The sequence below is a fragment of the Pseudorasbora parva genome, chromosome 9 (assembly GCF_024679245.1).
Source record: "Pseudorasbora parva isolate DD20220531a chromosome 9, ASM2467924v1, whole genome shotgun sequence".
In the NCBI taxonomy this organism is placed as follows: Eukaryota; Metazoa; Chordata; class Actinopteri; order Cypriniformes; family Gobionidae; genus Pseudorasbora; species Pseudorasbora parva.
Genome location: NC_090180.1, coordinates 20,339,372 through 20,361,737, shown reverse-complemented (window position 1 = coordinate 20,361,737; position 22,366 = coordinate 20,339,372). Strand labels below are relative to the sequence as shown.

Sequence of the window (22,366 nt, the reverse complement as noted above, 5' to 3'; positions counted from 1 at the left end):
CAATAACGTGGAACTGTGAGTGGCATTGGGAGCGTATTTTGATAATTGTCACATGTATCTCAGGCAGGAAGACAAGGTTGCTCAAATTAAGTTTACTGAAGGTTACTCAAAACAAGCAATAGGAATAAGCACATCCTTTACATAAAGGTTCAACACAACAGGAAGTAGCTGCTAACACAACGGTGACCAGACAAAGACTGAGTGAAGAGGAAGAGCTAAAACAGGGAAGCAAAATGAGTTAATAGGACACAGCTGGAACAAGTGCAAACACAACAGAACAGATTAACAAGTGACAATAATAGTGTGAAGATGAGTATTCTAGCATTTCTATTTGCACAAAATATATATAATTATGTTAAATATAGTTATAACATTTAAAAATATTTGTGTGCATGTAATACATCTTTTTCTTTTTTGGTAACAGTAGCCTACTTCAGAAAGAAGACAAGTAGAGGAAGACAAAAAGAAGAAAAGACAGACTGCTTTCCAAATTATCAATACCAATAAAGGCTGAAGAGAGAAGAATCTTTGCCAATATCGATTTTTTTTTGTATTGTATCTAAAAAACATACTTTCACATTGCAAATTTCTAACATTAAATCATCCCCTTTTTTTGGTGCTTAAATCTCTGCTGTTCATTTATTTTGTGAAACCCTTAAATTCAAAACTTACAAATTGCACATAATTGTTTCCGTTTGTGGCCCTCTCTTATAGGAAGGTGACATGTTTTTTTTTTCTGAAAGCGAAGCAAACACCACAGTAACCACAAACACGTACAGCTGAAGTTCTTAATTCTACTGGTGATGTGAAAAACATCTTCGGATATGTGCATATCACTCTGTTCTCTGAGAGGGGAACATGGCGCTGCCTCGGGGCTGCTATGGGAATGCTTTTGTGTGAGCCGGTGTCTGAAGCACATGTAAATGCACCAAACTGGGACCACTGTAAAAAAGTGTAGCCTATACTAGATCGATACTGTATCAAAAGATGACTTGTGTTGCATGGCATGCAATTCATTTAAAAAATAAGAAAATGCTGTATAGCTCTTGCTACAAATGAAGGTCTTTCTGAGTAAACTATTTTAGCCACTTGAGAAAATAGTGTTGTTTCATAGTTTGTAAATCAAGAAAACGAGATTCAAACAATAAGATTAACCGTGTTGAGCAATGTAAGCACCATTGATAAGTGATACAATGGCATGGGCTGTTACACTGGTTAAAATAGCTGATTTCTCTGGATTTACATTGTTGGAAACATTTGCGATAATGTAAGTACAAGCAAACAAAACATATAACATTGTTTTAGTGTTTTGGGATATTTTGGTCCAAAAATCTTATATATAATCCAATTAAACAGATTTAGTACTTTAATAGGATTATATATAATCCTGATTCCTGATTTGCAATTGTTGGAAATCAGTTTTATCATTTCTAATAAGTGTCTGCATTGTCCCTATTCCCTGTCATTTGTATTTTGAAAGATGCTGCATCCCAATTCCTCTACTTTAAGTATGTGCTGTTTTTGTGAAGATAAAGTTTTTTGAGTGGGTAGCAGAAAGCTTTGGGACATACTTTGTCATAACTGTGTCTAAGCAGGCATATATTATATAAGCATATATTATATATATATATATATATATATATATATATATATATATATATATATATATATATATATATATATATATAAATAATAAAAAGTACTAAATCTGTTCAAATCTTTGTTTGTTTCAGCAAACGCAATGAAAACTAATTGAAACTGGAAAAAAATGGATAAAAGGATGAGGATTCGATCATATCAAACACAAATAAAAAGTGTAAAAAAACACAACAAAAATGGCAGATGTGCGAGTCTGCAGTTAAATATTAGATAAAGGGGTTTGGGTGATTTAATATTAGTATCCAACCTGATGAAAATATATTTATTCATTGTTATTTACATTATATTTAATTTGAAACAGAATTTTCAACCTTTGTAAAGATATGTTTGGTCATTCACTATTAAATGCATCATTATGCAAATTACAAACGCATTAAGAGAGTTCTTCACACACACAACTGGCAGATCAATGTGCTATTACATTTCTCTCCGAAATGGTAGTGGAAATTTTATTAAATTGAAATGGAGGATTTAAACTGTGACAAGATGATGGCAGGGCAATTTAAACTGTGACAGGATGCAGAGCAGCCTGCTTAGACACAGTTATGACAAAGAATGTCCCAAAGCTTTCTGCTACCCACTCAAAAAACTTTATCTTCACAAAAACAGCACATACTTAAAGTAGAGGAATTGGGATGCAGCATCTTTTAAAATACAAATGGCAGGGAATAGGGACAATGCAGACACTTATTAGAAATTTGATAAAACTGATTTCCAACAATTATGTATGGCATATTTATTTATTTATTTATTTATTTATTTATTTATTTATTTATTTATTTATTTATTTATTAACACAAAGTTAATTAATAGAAACATTTTTAAGCTGTTAAAAAAACAGAAATAACTAAAATTTGAAAGTGTGTCAAACCTTCAAACCACTGTTGAACGATCATGTTGGCAAAAACAGGTAAGTAGGCCTAATCGTTTGTCCTGAGAGAAACATTTTTTTTTGGTAGTGGCACTGCTGAACAGACGATTCGTATCACACTGGTGTGTATGACATATTTTACAATATATACGATCATTGATTTTAATTAATGAACAGAATTTTCAGTTTTATAAAAAGTCTCAAAGTTTTATCAAGTTTATGGAGTTTTACAATTTATATGTAAATAAATAATGAAAGAGAAGAAAATGTAACACTTAGCTTAATAATTTATTTATCCTCTCTTTCCAGATGGAATCAAATATGGAAATGTCAGGTGAGTTTTTTTGGGGGGTGGGGGTTTATATATGCCCATTTTGTTAGTTTACAACTGACACTGTGTGGATTCATAAAGCAAGATAATATGTAAAAAGTACACTTTAGCATTCTTTTAAAAACAGTATGGCTACTTATTACTTTAAAATGTTTTATCTGTAAATTAAGAATAAATGCAAACTTAATGTAATGTTTTCAGACATACAATTAAATGAAACTACCATAGTTTGAATTTATAATGTAGTATAGTTTAACTTTTTTTAGTATAGTTGGGTGCTTTTTTGACCCATTTAAGTAGAATTTAAGTGCACCTTAATGTGTAATTTCATAATTACTTATATTGCCTTTGAAGTATGGTGTTGTAAGTAAGTTAAGTAAGTGTGCTGTTAAATGCACTGACATGGTAAACTAAATATAATGTAATTTCTATTAAACTTGTATGTTATGCATTTAAGTTTATTTGTAACTACATGTTGTAATTACGCAGTTGCAATTTAGTACATTTAAAAGATATTAACTTTAAATATACATTTAAAATATATAAAATAACACAGTACTGTTAAAATTATAATGAAGTTGGCCCTACATGTTGCATGTGCTTTAGTATGGTAGTCAACGCATTAGATTATAATAAGTGTATTTCTTTAAACCAACATTCGTACGGTGAACATTTAAAAGGCGAACATTTAAAAGACTTTAATCAAATAAATAAATAAATAAAAAGTAACACAGGCAGCCCCTGATGGACGACTGCCATGCAAGCACATAATAAAACATAAACAAAACATGACATAAAATCTAGGCCTGGTCCTCACTCACTCATCCCACATCTCTAGCTCGTCCACCTTGGAACACATAGTTATTTAAAATGTACTTTAAAATAAAATTGAAATATCTGTCGTTGGTTCATGTTCATGTTCATGTCTTTTATTTTGAAATTGAATCATTGTAATAGAGTCCATTGAAGGTGAGTGTAGACAAAGGGTGCATCTTAATAAGCTCCCTAAGTTCAATATTCAGGGTACTGACCAGGAAGTCAGCCCATTGACTTATATCCTGATCAGTGCCCTGACTACTGAACTAGGGAGCTGATTGAGATGCATGCAACTTTTAGTCCAGACCTAGCAGCCATCTTGACCAAAGGCTCAGGCATGGCGGGCATATTGGCCGAAGGCTGAGGACTCTGGCATGGCTGCTGTTGAAGGACGTGGCTCTGGTGTGCCAGGTACTGCAGCTCCTTATCTGCAATTCCAACAGTAAATGATGAACTGCTCAGCAAAAAGGCAAAGTCAATATATTCAGCAAGGGTCCATGGAATGTCACTTTTGGGCATTAGATCATTAAAAAAAAAGTATGAAATTGTATGAAATTATTCATACAATTTTAAAAATGCTTTTGCGGCAGCATCATTAAAATCCACCACATCAGAAAGTTCACAAGAGAAAGTTTCCATGAGACGATCCCCCTGGTGCAAACGCAGGAGAGCAAATGCTGGGTTCAAATAAGTGGTCTAGACTTCTGTAATAATCTGAAGTTTAATCATTGTAATGGAGTCCACTGAAGGCGAGTGTGGACAACCCGAAGTGGAGATTTATTAAATTCATTTGTGAGCTGCAAAAATAAACAAAGAATTGGCTTGATATGGTAGAAAAAAGTAACTTGAACATGAACCAGAAACTCACCAACAGGAGTTTCTTGGACAACATCAAAGCTAGAAAATCAAAACCCTGAAATTCCACAGTACACAAAATGCCAGAGTCCCGACACATCATGGCCCCTGATCCAGAGCCTCTTCACATCATGGCTGCCACGCCAGAGCCAGGGCATCTTTATGTCATGTCCACCACGCCAAAACCTCTTCATATCATGGCTGCCACGCCAGGGTCTCTTCATGTCATGGCCACCACGCCAGAGCCTCTTCATGTCATGGCCGCCACACCAGAGCATCTTCACGTCATGGCTGTGATGTCAGAGTCCCTCTACCCTATACCTTACAAGCCAGGGCCATCAGCCAGAATGGCCATTATGGCAGAGCTTCTTCACATCATGGCTGCCACATTAGAGTCCCCTAACACAATGGCCGTTCAAGTCTCCCCTAGAGATTTTTTTGGAGGGGGGCTGTAAAACCCAAACTCCAGCAGATGCGGAGCATGGGCCAAGATGACAGCCAGTGTCCACAGTGCTTACCGTAATGGCCACTGTCATTATGTTTGGGCTGCATACATCTCCCCAAAGGTGGCAGTGACTGCTTCAGCTCCTCCAGAGGCGATGCCAACCACGACAGATCTCTCTGAGCCATGTCACAGCCATGGAATCCGGTCACAAACTGTCCATGCCCTTTGCCATGGTCACAGAAGCCAGTCACAAACTGTTCATGCCCCATGCCATGGCCACAGAAGCCAGTCACAAACTGTTCATGCCCCATGTCATGGTCAAGAGGTCTATCTTTTGGTCTCCTGCTGCGCCACTGTACCACGGCTCGGACCCACCACTGCACCACAGCCCAAGTCTGCCGTTGCTCCATTGCCCTCTGCTTTACGATCCTGGCCCATGAAAAAAAAAAAATGTTTCATGTCGTTTATTTGAAGTGTACATTTAAGTTTTATTGAATATTATCTGTAAAGATATATTTAAAAAAAATACTTTTTATAGTTTTTTCACAAAATAACGGCTTATGAAAGAAACATGTAAGTGCATTGACTCAAATAATTAAGTTTTAATGCAATGTTTCCTACATTAAATCAAACTTTCATTAATTATAAAATGAAAGTTGTGATCTGCAGATATGAAGTTAAGGAATCTGACTGAATGTTGTGCAGAAAGGATCACATCCATTTTCATTGATAATGCACAAAGGATTTCAGTGTGTAATAATCTGTTTAACAAAGCTGTTTGATGCATACAGATTATGTTTATGCTCCTCTTGAGGACACCGCAGCGATATCTTCCCCAGACCCGTACCACTGTCCTTCTCAACTGGAAACATTGACCTGGGTCAGAAAAGATTGGAGATGCTTGCTTATTTATCATTATTATTATTAATGCTTATAATTCATCATGCATGCTACACTGACAAATGCATTTATTTCTCAGTGATTTCCACTGCATGTCATTGTCTTTTATTTTTATTTTTTTAGATTGATCAATTGTTTGTCCACAAAGAACAAAGTCTGTCTGAATGTGTTGAAGAAGGTTTGTTCATCAGCATTTGATCAATTAAATACAGCGAAATCAAACAAGCGCCACCCTTATCTACATTTTAATTTCTTAAAGATTGCTGTGGAATAAAGTCTAACAACAAATACGAGGTGAAGGATTTCACTGGGAAGAAGATGTTTAGTATTCTTGAGGACAACGATTGTTGTAACAAGTCTTGCTGTGGTGGATACCGTTCCTTCATAATGAATGTTTTCAATGACTCAAATCAAGAGATCATCAGACTGGTGCGACCATATGTTTGCAACTGCTGCAGCAGTGAGGTATGAATGTTATTTCTATCTTGTTTAACCCTTAATTATGTTGTTCTACATATTATATGTTGTATGTATATTTTAGCTGGAGGTTCAGTCTCCACCAGGCATTACCATCGGACATGTCAGACAAAACTGTCATATTTGCCTCCCTAAATTCACCGTTGAGAATGAACGAGGTGAACCAGCATTTAAAATTGCAGGACCATGTGTACCCTGTACCTGCTGCACGGATGAAAACTTTGAGGTGATGCACATACACTCAGATACAAGTTTAAACTTTCTATTTATTTATTTTTGTTTATAAATTGACCAAAGATATTTTCTATCCTATAACATTAAACATAACATTCACCACCATCACATAACATTTTTCGCATTTTTAAATATTAATAATGCTCTTTAGCTTACTAAGCCATTTCCCATGTTGCTTGACCCACATTGGATTTCAGGTTGTTATATTTCTGTTGAAAATTAATCCCCGCAATGAAGTAAACAACCTGACCCACACACTTTTCTTTGGTTTTAAATGTAATAACTAACATGCTTTCTCATAAAGGGTAGCAGAATGAAGTTTAAGTTGTAAATGCACTTAAAAAAGTGTGTTGGAAACATGATTTAATCTTGTACAATGGTCCAACATGATATTAAACAAACATAATTTGTTTATTTAACTTCAACATCATGGAATTAAGTCATTTTAAGTGAAACAATTATGTCTCAAGGTGCATTTTATATGGCTCCCTTACATTATATTTCATGTATTAATTCATACAATTACATTTAATATATTTTACTGTCACAATTAAAAGCTAATTAGCTTTTTAGTTCACATTAAAATTACCCCATGATTTATCCACCCTTTAGCCAGGTGTATTTTTCCATATATTTAAATAATTAGTTATATTAATAAATATCCTGATTTCCCAAGCTTTATAATGGCAGTGACGGGAGTTGGAGTTTGAAGCTCAAAAAAGTGCATCCATCCTTCATAAAAGTACTCCACATGGCTCCATAAAGGCCTTCTGAAGCGAATCGATTGGGTTTTGTAAAAAAAAATAACGTCCATATTTACGTTATCAATTAAAGGGATCCCCTGGTGTTGAGACTTGTATGGCTTAATATAACATAAATGATGTCTCTTACTGAATTATGTAGTAGAAAACCCATGAAAGATCTACGTTATTTCAATAATCGATTTTATATTTGGACCATGGGCGGCGCCATTTTGTTTGCGTTCTAGGTTGATGACGTAGAGTGGTTTCACTCCTCAATCAGCTGGCGTTACCCGTAGCTACTTTTACCACAACGCAACTCGAAAATTGTTTCAGAGTTAATTCTGAGTTAATTATTGCGGTGCAACGTGAGACTGAATGACTGCACTCGAACATGTCCACTATGGTGTCGGACAACACTACAAATGGCCGTCCCTTCAAATAATGCCCTATTTCAGGGTATAGGGTCGATTTCAGATTCAGCCCCTGTCGTGGAGACTGAGCAGCCCAACATCTCGACTGAGACAGCGCAGTCTGTCAGGTGTGTGTGTGCACGCCCGCCGATCTGTTTGTGACTTGTGTAGGTGAGTTTGTGTGCACATGTATGTTTGAGTGTGTTTCAAGTACAATTACAAAGCAATTCATTGGTTTTGTTTAACTCTGAAACAATTTTCGAGTTGCGTTGTGGTAAAAATAGCTACAGGTAGCCCCAGCTGATTGAGAAGTGCAACCACTCTACGTCATCAACCTAGAACGCAAACAAAATGGCGCCGCCCATGGTCCAAATATAAAATCGATTTTTTAAATAATGTAGATCTTTCATGGGTTTTCTACTACATATTTCAGTAAGAGACATTGTTTATGTTATATTAAGCCATACAAGTCTCAACACCATGGGATCCCTTTAAAATAGATTCTGTGAGACTGCTTCTGCAAGCTTCTGCGAGACTGCCTTCTATATTTCATGCGCTGAAAATGTAATGCCTCTCGCAGTTTAAAACACTTATACCATGTCTGATTTTATACGTCACACCGGTTATAGGTTCAATACGGAAGGTGGTCTCACAGACACGCCAGGCTCCCACGTCACAGTCACATAGCCATCACAATCACCTGAATTCTTATCACGCACAACTGAAGCACATCATCACTCCAATCACCAGCAGCACAAAAGGCACACACAAGCACACAGTCACTGCCCGGTCTCATTTGCAATAAGGTACTAACCTCTTATGGTTACCTTAAGGACTCCCTCGAAGATACTTGCCCGTCTCCAACGTCATCTCCCAAGTCTCCAGCGATCTCCTGTGTCCAGTGTGTGTGTGTTCCGTGTTCTCCATCGCTCCCCTCCTGAGCCTCACCTTTGACCTCCGTAGTGCACCCTGAGAACTCTAACCAAAGACATTCACCAGCCTGTCAACATTCCGTCAAGTTATCACTCTACTGGTTGCTCAATAAACCTGACTCATTAACATCTTGCCTCCGTAGTGCCTGTACCCCATAACAGGTGGCCTGGCAGAAGCTATTTAAAGTTATAAATATGGATATTTTTCTTAGGAAACCCCATCGATTCGCTTCAGAAGGCTTTTATTAACCCCCCTGGAGCCGTGTGGAGAATGTTTGTTTATGAAGGATGGATGCACTTGCTTGATCTTCAAACTCATTGGACCCCGTCACTGCCATAATAAAGCGAGGACGTGTCAGGGTATTTATTAAAATAACTGTGATCGTGTTCATCAGACAGAAGAAATTCATATACACCAAGGATGACTTAAAGGTGAGTAAACCATGGGGTAATTTTCATTTTAAAGTGAACTACAACTTTAATTAAGCAGCTTTTTCAGTGCTCCTTTAAAGCGAGAGTGCTCCTTTTTGTCTTAGCTAAATAAACTTAAATATTATGGTCAAAATAAAATATTAATGTGAAAAGGGACAAAAAACATACTTTAGATGAGGACTAGCTATCCAACTTTGCATGAATTGCTTGAATGGGTGAATTTGTGTTGCTATTAACTATTAGTCTTAAACTGTGACCACAGCTAGTGTCTTTAAATGAGGCAGCGATAGACAGATCATTTGGCAAGATCTTCAAACCGTTCTCATTGAGTGGACCGAATGCAGGAGCTGATTTTGTGCTGAAGTTTCCAATCAACCTGGAAATCAAAATGAAAGCTACACTTTTGGGGGCCTGCATACTTATTGTAAATATTTTTTTAAATATTGTTTTTCAGTTTTGTAATATTAGACATTTTCTATTTATTATTATTATTATTATTATAACTCAATTTAATTTCAGGAATGCCTGTATTATGAAAAGAATGAAGAACCGTTACTATGTAAAGTATTGAAGTGTTTCTCGAGGTGACCTTGCACAGAAGATGACAAGGTAAATCCACAATATTCACATTCTTTATTAATGAACCAAAATGAGACCACCAAAGACTTCTGAAAAGTCTGATCCACATTTTTCTTAACGATATACTTTGTCTTAGATAGACTTAAATAGACTGAAACAAATTAAAACAACCAGGCTCTGTAAGAAAGGAATAAGAAATATTTTGACTTTGAAATAAAAGTAAACAATGTATTATTGTCACAATTTAAACTATTGACACCAGCAGCTTCGTTAAACATTACTTTACTGAAAGGCAATTATAAAAGTCATTATTATACACTGGTCCTCCCTATCAAACAAAAATAATCCAACTCAACCTACTGTGACTTACAATAGTCACTTTAGGAAACATGAACTAAGGTCAGGGGAACGTTTGCTGGGATCAGTCAGTTCACTCTCCATCCAGATGCAGACTGTGATAATGCTGTACCTCTATTCTCTGATTTTTTGAAAAGCCACATATCACTTTAGTTTTGGGTTAGTATAACCATCATGAATAACGAATCATGAATAAATACGCTGATTCATAACCGTTCAAATCTTTATTTGAGGATTTAAAACAAACCCGGAAGAGAAGACAATGCTGAATAAAGTTTTTGTTATTTTTGTTTTGTATTTTCGAAGAGATTCTAATTTAATAACTAATGTCACATAATATGTGGACATCACATAATCACATAGTCACATATTTACTAATTATGGACTAGTTTGATTATGTTTTTATTCCCTTTCTGGACATGGGCAATATATTGTGCATACACTTGCATACGCTCTCAGACTAAATATAAAATAACTTAAACTGTGTTCCAAAGATGAACGGAGGTCTTACGGGTGTGGAACGGCATTAGGGTGAGTCATTAATGACATAATAAAATTCACACATTTTTGAGTGAACTAACCATTTAACCGGGCTGAATACTAGCTATAGTACATATCTGATATCACATTTATTATAAATCATGAGCTGAATTTGGTACTGGTAAGTAGTTAACAGTGAATTATGATGTACCCCCTCAAGTAAAGTCATGACAGAGTCATGCATTAACAAGGCATTAGTTAATGTTAGTGTATGGTTAGTTAATAATAACTTAATTGTGATGTGCCTCCTCAAGTAAAATCATGGCAGGATGCACTTACAAATCATTAACTACAATATGAATAAACATATACACTAAGAGTACTATCCTTACACACAGGCACACACACACAAAAAAGATACAAATTATGTGTAGTACTTTTATTTTTATTTATATAGTTAAACACATATGGACCCAAACATTTAAACACACACAAGGCACATTACATGTACTTCCATTTGCTAATGCTAATTGAAGCATATACATTTAAACAACAAAATACAGTTCATTACTGTACATAACCTCCTGAAAAATCCCAATAAAACATACATTCAAACATGTCATTAATTACTCATGTGGTTTACCTAAGTAGTCACCTTTTTTTTAAATAATTGTACAGTAATTAAATGCCAACAGCAAGAATGCGCCAAGCGATCACCTAGAGTCCGCCACTAATGAGTGTCCCACCAGAAAGAAACCTTATATACTGTAGTTCCAGAGAGAGGTCTACTTTGGTGCAATGACTGGGGTGACTTGAGGTGGGTGGGGTTTCTTCGGGGAACCAACCCCCTAGGGCTCCTCCCCCTCTAGCGCACTGCAAGCTGTGCAGCTTCTGGATGGAATTGCTGGTCCTTCTTATGGGGGAACCTAGCATTTCATTCAGGGCTCCAGCTGAGGGCAGATGTCAATCGCTGCATCGGAGAGAGGGCTGTTGGGCTCTGGGAATGAAGATGATGCTGAGCCCACTGTAATGGTGAGTGCTTTGCTGAATCAGATTCAGAGTCAACAGCCATGCTTCCTGGGATCAATCCCAGATGTGCTAAAAGTTTTAGATGTACTAAAACTTGTTAGTATGGAACTACTTTGGATATGGAATGCCAAAGGGGCCAGAACTGCATAAGTTTTTCCTCCCTCACTTCCCTCCTCGGTGGGGTGGCTGTACGCAGACCACCTCCACCCTGTACTCTTAAGGCATGAGAGTAGTTTTGAGTCAGGGTTGAGCTGCGCATGTTGACTAACCATGATCAGGTCATGGCGCAAGCCCTCGGCTAGACGATGTCCATCTCTGTGGTCCAGAAACGCCCCCTGGCTTGCCTTGCTGAGATGTGAGTGGTCGTCAAAGTACACTTCACAATGCTCCCATCTCACAAGGTGGCCATTTTGGCGACACTGAGAACTGAGCTAAGCAGTTCTTAGCAGTCTGCCTCTCAGTCTGCTTGTCACCAAGGGCGTCGCCCCTGCAAAAAAAAAAACAAAAAAAACCATGGCACAGTCTGCTCTACTGTGTTCGCTACAGGGAGACGACGCCACCTGTCTCTACTGCTGTTTAAGCAGTTGGTGAAACATCACCTGAGACAGGTGACCTGGAGATGGGCGGGGGCGCTTTCCCCGAAGGAGGGCCGGGTGGAGAATGTTTGAGTCTAAATTCTGTTCTGCCGCTGGTCACAACCAGTGGTACCCAAATTCTCAAATTAAAAGCAGTTAAGAGCAGTTCCTCTATCTCTGGATCCTCAGGGGGCTTGGAGAGTTGTGGCCGGTCAAACACTGGACCACACTCATCCTCCTCCTCTTTCGCCAGCAGGCAGCGGCGGATGACGCAGGGATGCACCACAGCCTCCTTGCGGACCCTCTGTCCTCCGTGGAATCTGGTATGTGTTGCACAGCTTATTCACACCCCACTGTGGGCCGCCTCCACGAGACAGCCGCCCCAGGCCGGTGCCTGTATTCCACCTCACTGCCCAACGGTGGGTATGCCAGTGGTCCTGATGATCCCACTTGTTCGGTCTCGGCGAGCCTGGCTAGAGCTCCCAGTCCGTCCTGTTGGTTCATTCGGGCCATCAGGCTTGGCTATGCGATTTAATTCGCCCGGCGTCCGCCCAGGTTCACAGGCGTTCGCTTCACCTCGGTGAAAGCTGTAGACACCCATGTCCTGTGTGCGGAGGTCGCAGTCCTACTGGCGAAGGAAAGGCATTTTCGAGTGTATCCGTCCCCAAGATTGGTTTGCAGCGATTGACCTGAAGGACGCGTACTTTCATGTCTCGATTCTCTCGATTCTCCCCCAACACAGGCCGTTCCGACGCTTTGTGTTTGAGGGGCGAGCATATCAGTACAAAGTCCTGCCCTTTGGGCTGGCCCTGCTCCCCTTTGTCTTTACGAAAGTCGTGGAGGGGGCCCTTGTGCCCATGAGAGAACAGGGCATTCGCATTCTCAACTATCTCGACGACTGGCTCATACTAGCACAGTCCCGGGAACAGTTGTGCGAACACAGGGACCTGGTGCTCAGACACCGCAGGCAGTTGGATCTTCGGGTCAACTGAGAAAAGAGAAAACTCGCCCTCGTGCAGAGGATCTCTTCTCTCGGTATGGAGTTGGATTTGGTCGAGCGGACAGCGCCCCTATCATAGGAGCCAGTTGATGCTGAACTGCCTGAACAGGTTTCAAGGCAAGAGGGCGGTTCCACTGAAAACATTTCAGAGGCTTCTGGGGCATGTGGCAGCCATGGCGGCAGTTACACCGCTCGGCCTGCTTCATATGAGACTGCTTCAGCATTGGCTTCTCCGCCAAGTCCCGAGATGGGCGTGGCAATGCGGCACTCACTGGGTGAGAATCACCCGGCCTGCCGCCATACCTTCAGCCCGTGGTCGGACCCCTCGTTCCTGTGGGCCAGAGTGCCTCTGGAAAAGTTGTTCAGGCATGCTGTTGTCTTCACAGATGCTTCGACCATGGGTTGGGGTGCCACGTAGAACAGGCATGCAGTGTCAGGGGTTTGGATGGGCCCGCACCTGCATTGGCACATCGATTGCCTCGAGTTGCTAGCAATACATCATGCACCGAGCCACATCAAAGGCCGGTTAAGGGGCAAAGGTGTATTGGTCCGTACGGACAACACTGTGACTGTTGCGTACATCAACCGCCAAGGTGGTCTATGCTCCTGTCGCATGTCGCAACTCACCCCCCATCTCCTCCTCTAGAGTCAGAAGTGTCTGAGGCGCTTCAGGCCATTCATGTCCCTGGTGGGCGCAACCGTGTGGCCGACGAGCTGTCATGAGCTGCGCTCCCGGGAGAGTGGCGATTCCACCCCCAGGTGGTCCAGCTGATTGGGTTCAGTTCGGGTGGCACAGGTCAACCTGGTTGCCTCCCCAGAAACGTCCCACTGCCAGTGGTCTTATTCGCTGACCGAGGGTACACTCGGCACGGATGCACTTGCGCACAGCTGGCTCTGGGCCTGCGCAAATATGCGTTTTCCCCCAGTGAGCCTACTTGCACAGACACTGTGCAAGGGCAGGGGGGATGAGGAGCAGGCCCTGTTGGTGGCCCTGTATTGGCCCCACCAGACCCGGTTCCCAGAACTTATGCTCCTCACACCAGCCTCTCCTTGACCGATTCCTCTGAGGAAAGATCTTCTAACTCAGAGATGGGGCACCCTCTGGCAACCGTGTCCAGACCTCTGGAAACTTCATGTCTGGTCCCTGGACGGGACACGGAGGTTCTAGGTGACTTACCCCAAGGGGTAGTTAACACCATCACTTCGGCTAGAGCACCGTCTACAAGACAGGCCTATACCTTAAAGTGGAACCCGTTCGTCGATTGGTGTTCTTCCCAGAGAAGATCCCCGAAGGTGTTCGATCATGTCTGTGCTTTCCTTCATGTAGCATGGATTGGAGCGTAGGCTGTCGCCCTCCTCCCTCGGTTACGTTGCTGCTATTTCCGCCTGTCACGCATGTAGATATGTCGGTTGGGAAGCACAACCTGGTCGTCAGGTTCCTTAGGGGGGGCGAGACGATTAAATCTTCCTCGACCTCCCTCCATACTCTCTTGGGATCTTGCGGGTGCTCTGAGCACTTCAGATTGTCCTATTTGGCTGCATTGGCCTCCATCAAGAGGGTAGGGGACCTGCAGGCACTTCGGTTGACGAATCGTGCCAGGAGTTCAGGCCGGGTGACGCCCACGTGGTACTGAGACCCCGGCCTGGCTACGTGCCCAAGGTTCCCACCACTCCTTTCAGGGATCAGGTGGTGAACCTGCAAGCGCTGCCCCTGGAGGAGGCAGACCCAGCCCTAGCTTTTGCTCTGTCCCGTCTGCTCTGTGGACCTATGTGGACAGAACTCAAAGCTTCACAACCTCAGATCAGCTCTTTGTCTGTCATGGAGGCCAGCAGAAGGGAAAGGCTGTCTCCAAGCAGAGGATGGCCCACTGGATAGTGGATGCCATCACCTTGGCTTACCAAACACAAGGTTTGCCCTGTCCGCTCAGGGTGCGAGCAACTTCTACTACAAGTGTTGCATCCTCCTGGGCACTTGCACGCGGCACCTCGCTGTCAGACATCTGTAGAGCTGTGGGCTGGGCGACACAACATGTTCGCTAGGTTCTATAGCCTACGTGTGGAGCCGGTCTCCTCCTCTGTTCTCACCTCAAATGGGTAGGAGCACTGAGAGGCTCCGGCTCCTGTCGGCTTGCTTGATGAAACTCTGTGACTCCTCCACCGCCCTCAGTGCCGAGCGTGGCGGAGCATCCGGCATCAGGCCTCTTGACGCTGAATCCTTGAGAACCGGTATTTGGCTTGGGCCATGTGAGCGACCCTGCGGTGATCCTACATATTTGTCCACGGTTGCTCCTCCCAGAAGTCTGTGTCTTTCCCTTGGGAGAGCCCTCCCTTATTAGGGATGGAGCCGCCTCACGGCGGCAGGCTAAGGCTCAGCTCTGTCTCCACATAACTCCTCTCGATGTGGTATGATGTGGTTCCGCAGCGCCCCCCCCCCCCATTTGGGCACGCTTTCCCAGTGTTATCCAATAGTCACTGAGCGTGTCATGCAGATCAGCAGTGATGGACTTCTCTGTGTGAGCCCTGTCTCATCAGGTAAGAGAGTTCAGGAGGCTTACACAGGGCACTGGAAGGGAGCACAGGCCATGGCGCTTTAGTAGGGATTCCTATTCGTCGGTCACTCCCGACGTGGCATCGAGAGTGACCGACTGAATGGGAACGTCTTGGTTACGTATGTAACCCTCGTCCCCTGAAGGAGGGAACGGAGAGCCACGTCCCGTCGCCATGTCCTCTGTACCCTGCTGGGGTGCCAATTCACCTACTTGGCTCCACAGCAAAAGACTAATTTGATGCAAGCACCTGTGCCTCATTTATACCTGCTATTTATACCACATAGACTATATAGTGAAACTCCCTTGGCCAAAGTCCTCCAATAGTAGGAAAACATACACAAGCTTCTATTCTCTGTAGCAAGGGAAATCATGGCATTTACAACCTTCTTCCCTCCCTCACAGAATAATCATAGCCTAATAAGGCCCCTGAGAGCAGAGCTCCAGGAATAATGGCTAAGCTAATTCAGCTTCTTTTCTCATGATGAGAATTGACCATAGGGAAAATATCTTGACCTTTGGTAGTACCAAACCTCCAGGGACTGCAGCCCTCCACCCTTATTCGGAAAGACACGGATAATGGGTTCAAAAAGAATAATGAATAATTCTGCTGCATAATATCCGGTTGAGGTTGACACAGTCACTCACCATGTTTGCTGGATAACAGATGTGTCAGGGAAAAGCACTATACAGTGCACCTGGGAAAAATTCACAGCCGTTCACTTTTTTACCCTCTTTCCAGAAGCTTAACTGGTGTGCAATATCGTCAGACATAGTGTACGCATTTTGGGGGGCGAGAGTCGCTACACTTTCTGTAAGTTGAATATGGAAGGTGATCAGTCGAAAGCTAGATAATCTACTTTATAACATTTTAATTTTTTTTTATTTTTCTTACAAAAATGCTTCGATTCACTTCAGAAGGCCTTTATTAAACACCCAGAGCCGTTTGGAGCAGTTATGATGCATATAGATGCACCATTATAAAGCTTGGAAGAGCCAGGACTTTTTAACTATATCTCTGATTGCATTCGTCTGAAAGAAGTATATCATATACACCTAGGATGACTTTAGCAAACAAGATGATCGTCCAGAACTGATTTCATGCTTTGCATGCTTTGCAAGCACAGATTTCACAGGATGTTTCAGAGTGGTATTTTTTTTGTAATTTCCTACATTCTTATATTTCATACGTTGTTATCTAATCGTGATATTTGTCTAAAAACTAATACAAACAGTAATCGTTCATAAAACCATGGCTCATTTTCCAAAGGAGCAGTGAACTGTCTTACAAAAGCGAGAGCTTACAAAAAGAGAGCTTGCAGAAATAAGCTGTTCTCCATAAAAAGTGCAGCACACAGATAAACGTTTGGGTTTTAATGTTCAGGAACAGTGTTTAAAATAAATGTAACAACTCTAAGTTCCACAGCCTTGGGAAGATAAAAAAAAGTATTGGAAACCAAGGGGAGAAAACAGTGTTTCTTTGAGACAGTGGCAGAACTAGACTTTTATACATGGGGTGGCCAAGGCTACTTTAGGGAGTCCATAGACCATGAATATCATGTGTGATACTTATGTTTTCATTGTTTTGACCGAGTGTAACCCCTTCTGTTTGGACTGGGACTCGAACCCAGGACCGCCGGCATGAGAGTCGGATGCTCTAACAAGGAGGCTAAAGGCTGCAACCTCTAGCGTCAGTCGCTAGATCGTCTCTTAAGGTCAGAGGAGTGAGGTTTACTCGCACAGGAACTACTACTAGCTGGCCTCTGTTACACGAGTAACATTAAATATGTAACAATAAATAAGCCAACACAATGGTAGATAGCAGTGAAATTCCACAATTCTCAGCTGATATTCCGCAGCAAAAACTACAAGCCTAGCCTAATAATATACATTTTAAACATTATTGAATACAAGTGACCAGTTAACAATAAAGTAAAAACAGGGCTAAGAATGAAGTGTTTGAAGTTTCAGGTCACAGTGATTCAGGTAGCCTGAAATGGAATAATCAAACGTTATAATATTGCCTATCTTCACTGTATAAATTACATATAGGTTCATGCATGTTAAAACTAGATTCAAACTAGTTTTTCAGACAAGTTCAGTGGGTGATTTTTGTTTTATTTTATTTTGTCATTTGATTCACTTTAATGATAGACTGAAGGATGTAGGCGGAAGGCTATGCTGTTGCGGTCACTTTAAGAAATGCAAAATATTGAATCTAAAACCAGACACACATCCGATTTCATCTGCTTATATTCGTTTAAGACATAGGCGACTGTGTTTACTTTGATAGGCTACTCGCTATTTTTGTCATACCTCTATGTCCGTTCAAGCACAAGATGGGCTCTCTGTGTTCGCGCTATTGATGAAGTGCCACAACCTAGTTCTCGGCAATGCAAAACAGTGAATAGTCAACATAACATACAGGTCAAAAAAGTTCACTTCAATAATGAAAAAAGTGGTGTCAATGGCCCTCATTTATCAATCTTGCGTAGAAACTGGTGTATATGTTGGCGTAAGATTATGCTTACACCTCTCACCGCCTGATTTATGAAACTGTGCGCACCTCTGCAATTCAGGTGTACGCAATACTTGCCCTTGATAAATCCCGCGGCTGAAAACGATCGTCATTAGAATAACACGCCCCTATATATTCAAGTCTCCGCCTCCCGCACGCCCTCATTTTATGCCATGGACACACGGAAGACAGCAAAGAAGCGAAACTTCTCCGACGTGGAGATCGGGTGCGCTCAATCATCTCACTAGTCCACTAGTCAGAGCACTGATTAGGACATAAGTCAATGGGCTGACTCCCTGATCAGTGCCCTGACTACTGAACTAGTGAGATGATTGAGATGCGCCAATCGAGACCATCACCAGGGAAGTGGAAAAAAACCGAAATTGTTTTATTTAAGAGTATAAAGAGTGGGAATAAAGGCACCCACAAAAACAAAATATGGACCCCAATTACGAGTACTGTTAATAGTGTGGGGGTTGAGAAGCGCACCCCAGCAGTTTAAATAGCTGTTTGGATGATAAATTACCATCACAATGCATTATTTTACAGCACGTTTTGAAACAACTAGCATTTAATTTCGTATCACGGCATGTATTGGGGTGTACGACAGTGATGATGATGTGATGTGGAGTACCATTCATTCACATTAATAATTGCATGACAATTTGTAAGATTCTTCTTCTTATTATTATTCTTATTTTTATTCTTATTCTTCTTCTTCTTATTATTCTTAATGACGCTTGTTATTTAGAAGAATAATGTCGTTTATTATTATTTTAAAGAAGAAGGTCATTTTTATTATTTTGTCAGTCTGAATTGTTTTAGTCCCAGTCCGTGTGCAGCTGCCGGGCCAGGCGGGCCGGTAAAGCGTACAGGCTCGCGACTGTAGGAATACATATGCCTACAAATCAAACGCTTTGATAAAGTCACACAAATTAAACATTGACGTTCATGTTGCACAAAAATAAACACTGAATGTTGTTGTTGTGGTTTTTAACAGTGGGTCATAATATAGCATATCTTGTCAGTGCGTTTTGTGGTGTTAGGAATTGTTTTTCTGCGCATTTTCCCACTAACTCAAACGTGCGTACACCACCTCCTGAGCTGGCGTAGAATTTGAGCGTGCCGTACGCCAACGTCCATATTGATAAATCTCAAAGTCACCGTGGTTTTGGGTGTACGCAAGGTGTACGCTGGATATTTGGTGTACGCACTTTTGATAAATGAGGGCCAATGTGTTTTGAAGTAAGAACTGCACAAAACGGAAAAAGTGAAAGCTATATTAGCTATATCTTTCCATAAACACAGACTTTGCACAGAAAGAAAAATACTGAAAAATGTCTATCACACTCTCCCGGCATAGGGTGAAGTCATTATACATTAAAAAAGTTTTGAGACGAACTGCCATTTAATGGAAAACCTTGTGAATGGCACAACAGGATTTTGAACATGAGCTTGTGAGCGACCCCTATCTTTTTGGTAACAACTAATGTTAATATTCTCATAATATTCAACGTTAATAGCATTAACAGCGCTGCTCCATGTGAACATAGTTAAAGTGAAATGGAAATAGCAAACTAAATTTTGGGGTGGCACCCAGGGTGGCCAGTCAGGTGTCAGGGGTGTCCAGTGCCACCCTGATCACCCTGTGGCTCCGCCACTGCTTTGATAGCGACAACACTTTCCTCTTAAAGGTGCCATGTGTAAAAATTGAGGTAAAAATATCCAAAAAATGACCTACACGCATCAAAAGAATGAGAAGAAATAAGGGCGATGATGAAGTTATAGTGCTGCAGAGATATCAATCTTAATTAGCAATAGCATTACTAGCCCCTGCCCGACAGGTATCGTAATACCAGTCTTGGCCATGGGAGGCGGTATGCAGGCAACATAACCACCAGCCAACCTGGCGTACTTGAACCTGATGTCAATCGTGTGGAAAGTACAGGCCACTACTTCATTTCAGTTCAGGGAAGAGAGTGGCCCCTTAAATGTATCTAAAATGATAAAAATAGCTGTTTTTACCTGACCGAAAAAAGCGGAAGTGCGGGCGCCTGGCGACTGTGTCCCGTCCTGTCATAATAAAAGTCCCAGTACTCGCGAGCCGTTTAGAATAGGCGCCCTCCAGTGGACGAAATGTTGCATAGTGCACCTTTAAATGGAGCTCAGCCAGTATTCACAAAAAAAGGGGATGAGAAACCAGAAATCATGGAAACTAACAAGGTTAATCAAGGACTAAACTGAAAGGAAACAAAGAAACATAACAAATGGTGAACTAAACTGAACTTAATCCTGACATAATACTGTAAAGAGATCTGTTATTTTTATTTGTATAAAATGGTATTTAGGACTTTTAGAATGGTGTGTAAAGTTAACAAGAAAGCATTTTTTAATTGTTGCGTGCATGTAACACATGTAATTGTATTTTTTGGATTCGGTAGGCCTACTTCAGAAAGAAGACAGAAGGAAGACAAATGTCTACAGACTGCTTGACAAATTATCCGCATGAAGGCAGAAGAGAAAAGAATGATAGTTATGCTATATGGTCAAACATTGCTTTTTTGCATTTCTTTCAGAAAAAAATATATGCTTTCACATTGTACTGTAAACGCTGTCAAAGTTGCTAACAATGTCTCATTTTCTGTGGTACATAAAGATACTATCTTCTGTTTATTGATTTAGTAAATTCTTTAAAACAAATGTTACAAATTACAAGTTATCACATTGTTTCAGTTTATGGCTCACTCTTAGAAAGGTGACACAAAGGCTAAATGTGTTATCTAAAAGTGAAGCAAACACAGCAGTTACCACACACACTGACAGCTGAAGTTCTTTGTGCTGGTGATGTGAAAACCAACCCAGCTGGCACTCTGGGTTGCGCTTGTCATGGAAAATCCACATGCTCCTTCTTTAAAATAATAATATAAAAAGATTCTATGCTGTCTTAATGAGCAAAATTCTCTGCATGGTCTATTTCTCTTTTTTAATGTGCTGTCAATAATTTCAGACCATTCACCCAAAATAAAGATTTATATTATATTTACATTATTTGCAATAAAGAACTGGATGTTGTGCATTTCAAATGTTCCAATGTCTATTTCACATAAAATGAAAGATCAAAGGTCATTATAAAGGCAATGCATTTCTCATCAAATCTTGTAGTCCTTTATAAACCAACAAAGAGCCAGGCTTTTGCATAGGGTATGTTGTCAGTCAGTATCCAGTATATAATTCCCAGTTTGGGAATCCCTGGCATAATCTTATGTTTAATGCAATTCATGTTGTTGATAACAAAGACTCGAACATATTTTCTTTCTTTCTTTCTCTTTTTAAATATATTAATATGGAGCACAATAACGGCATTCAAATCTAAGTGATCAACAAGTTGGGTCATGTAATGCTTTGGTGTTATATTGAAAGCATACAGCAGGAGTGAGAATCCAAACGCAGTTTATTTAAGTATTTTCCAAGGTCATAGTCCATACCAGGCAGAGGGCCAAGCACATATAATCAGTCCAAATACAGCACATACCCTCCAAGGAGGACAGACAGGAACAGGGAATCCAGACAGGAATCAAACTTAAGAAACACAAGAACTGCTCAAAATGTCAACAGAGAATGTTAACAAAAACCAACAGACAAACCAGACTTCATCCAGGACACAGGGCAAATGACATTTAAATAGACAAAGTAATAAACCAACGAAACAAGACAGGTGAAATGGGTTAACTAATAATGAGCAGAGGATACTGGGAAATTAAGTCCAAGAATAACAGAGTCTATGGAAATGAAGCTGCCATCTGCTGGTACTAGCTGACATGTTACATAGCCACACCTCGAAAGAGCGGCTTCTAGACACTTAACACTGCTGGGGGGTAAAGAGGAGGTGGACCCGGGGGGGAAGGTGGGCCAGGGTCATGGATCAGAAACAAACGTATAGGAGCAGAAGCAAAGCTGGGAGCCAGAGAGCAGCAAGCTGCATGTAGGGAGTTCCTAAAACCAGTAACGGCCAGGGCGGAGCACGCTGGACAGAGTATATGTTATCCCCTCAGGCAGCACTATGGCGACCACACACTGTCAGAAAAAGGTACATTGCTGTCACTGGGGAGGTACCCTTAGGTACAAAACCAAAAAGGTACTACTATGTACCTTTAAGGTACTAATTCAAAGTACTGAT

The 22,366-nt window shown here is 41.0% G+C and overlaps 1 protein-coding gene across 1 annotated transcript; it reads left to right on the top strand.

Moving 5' to 3' along the window:
• Window positions 1-5,171: 5,171 nt before the first annotated feature.
• LOC137089810 (phospholipid scramblase 1-like) lies at window positions 5,172-21,329 on the top strand. Its single transcript, XM_067453384.1, has 8 exons — window positions 5,172-5,370; window positions 5,769-5,857; window positions 6,001-6,055; window positions 6,137-6,342; window positions 6,419-6,580; window positions 9,368-9,529; window positions 9,625-9,714; window positions 20,631-21,329. The coding sequence occupies exons 1-7, from the start codon at window positions 5,172-5,174 to the stop codon at window positions 9,691-9,693; spliced, it is 942 nt and encodes a 313-aa protein (XP_067309485.1). The 3' UTR covers window positions 9,694-9,714; window positions 20,631-21,329.
• Window positions 21,330-22,366: the final 1,037 nt, after the last annotated feature.

Coding starts and splice junctions, on each gene's coding strand:
- LOC137089810 (XM_067453384.1), top strand. CDS start 5,172: ATGGAATCCGGTCACAAACTGTCCATGCCCTTTGCCATGGTCACAGAA. Junction 5,371..5,768: donor ACCACTGCACCACAGCCCAA/GTCTGCCGTTGC, acceptor TGATGCATACAG/ATTATGTTTATGCTCCTCTT. Junction 9,530..9,624: donor TGGGGGCCTGCATACTTATT/GTAAATATTTTT, acceptor ATTTAATTTCAG/GAATGCCTGTATTATGAAAA.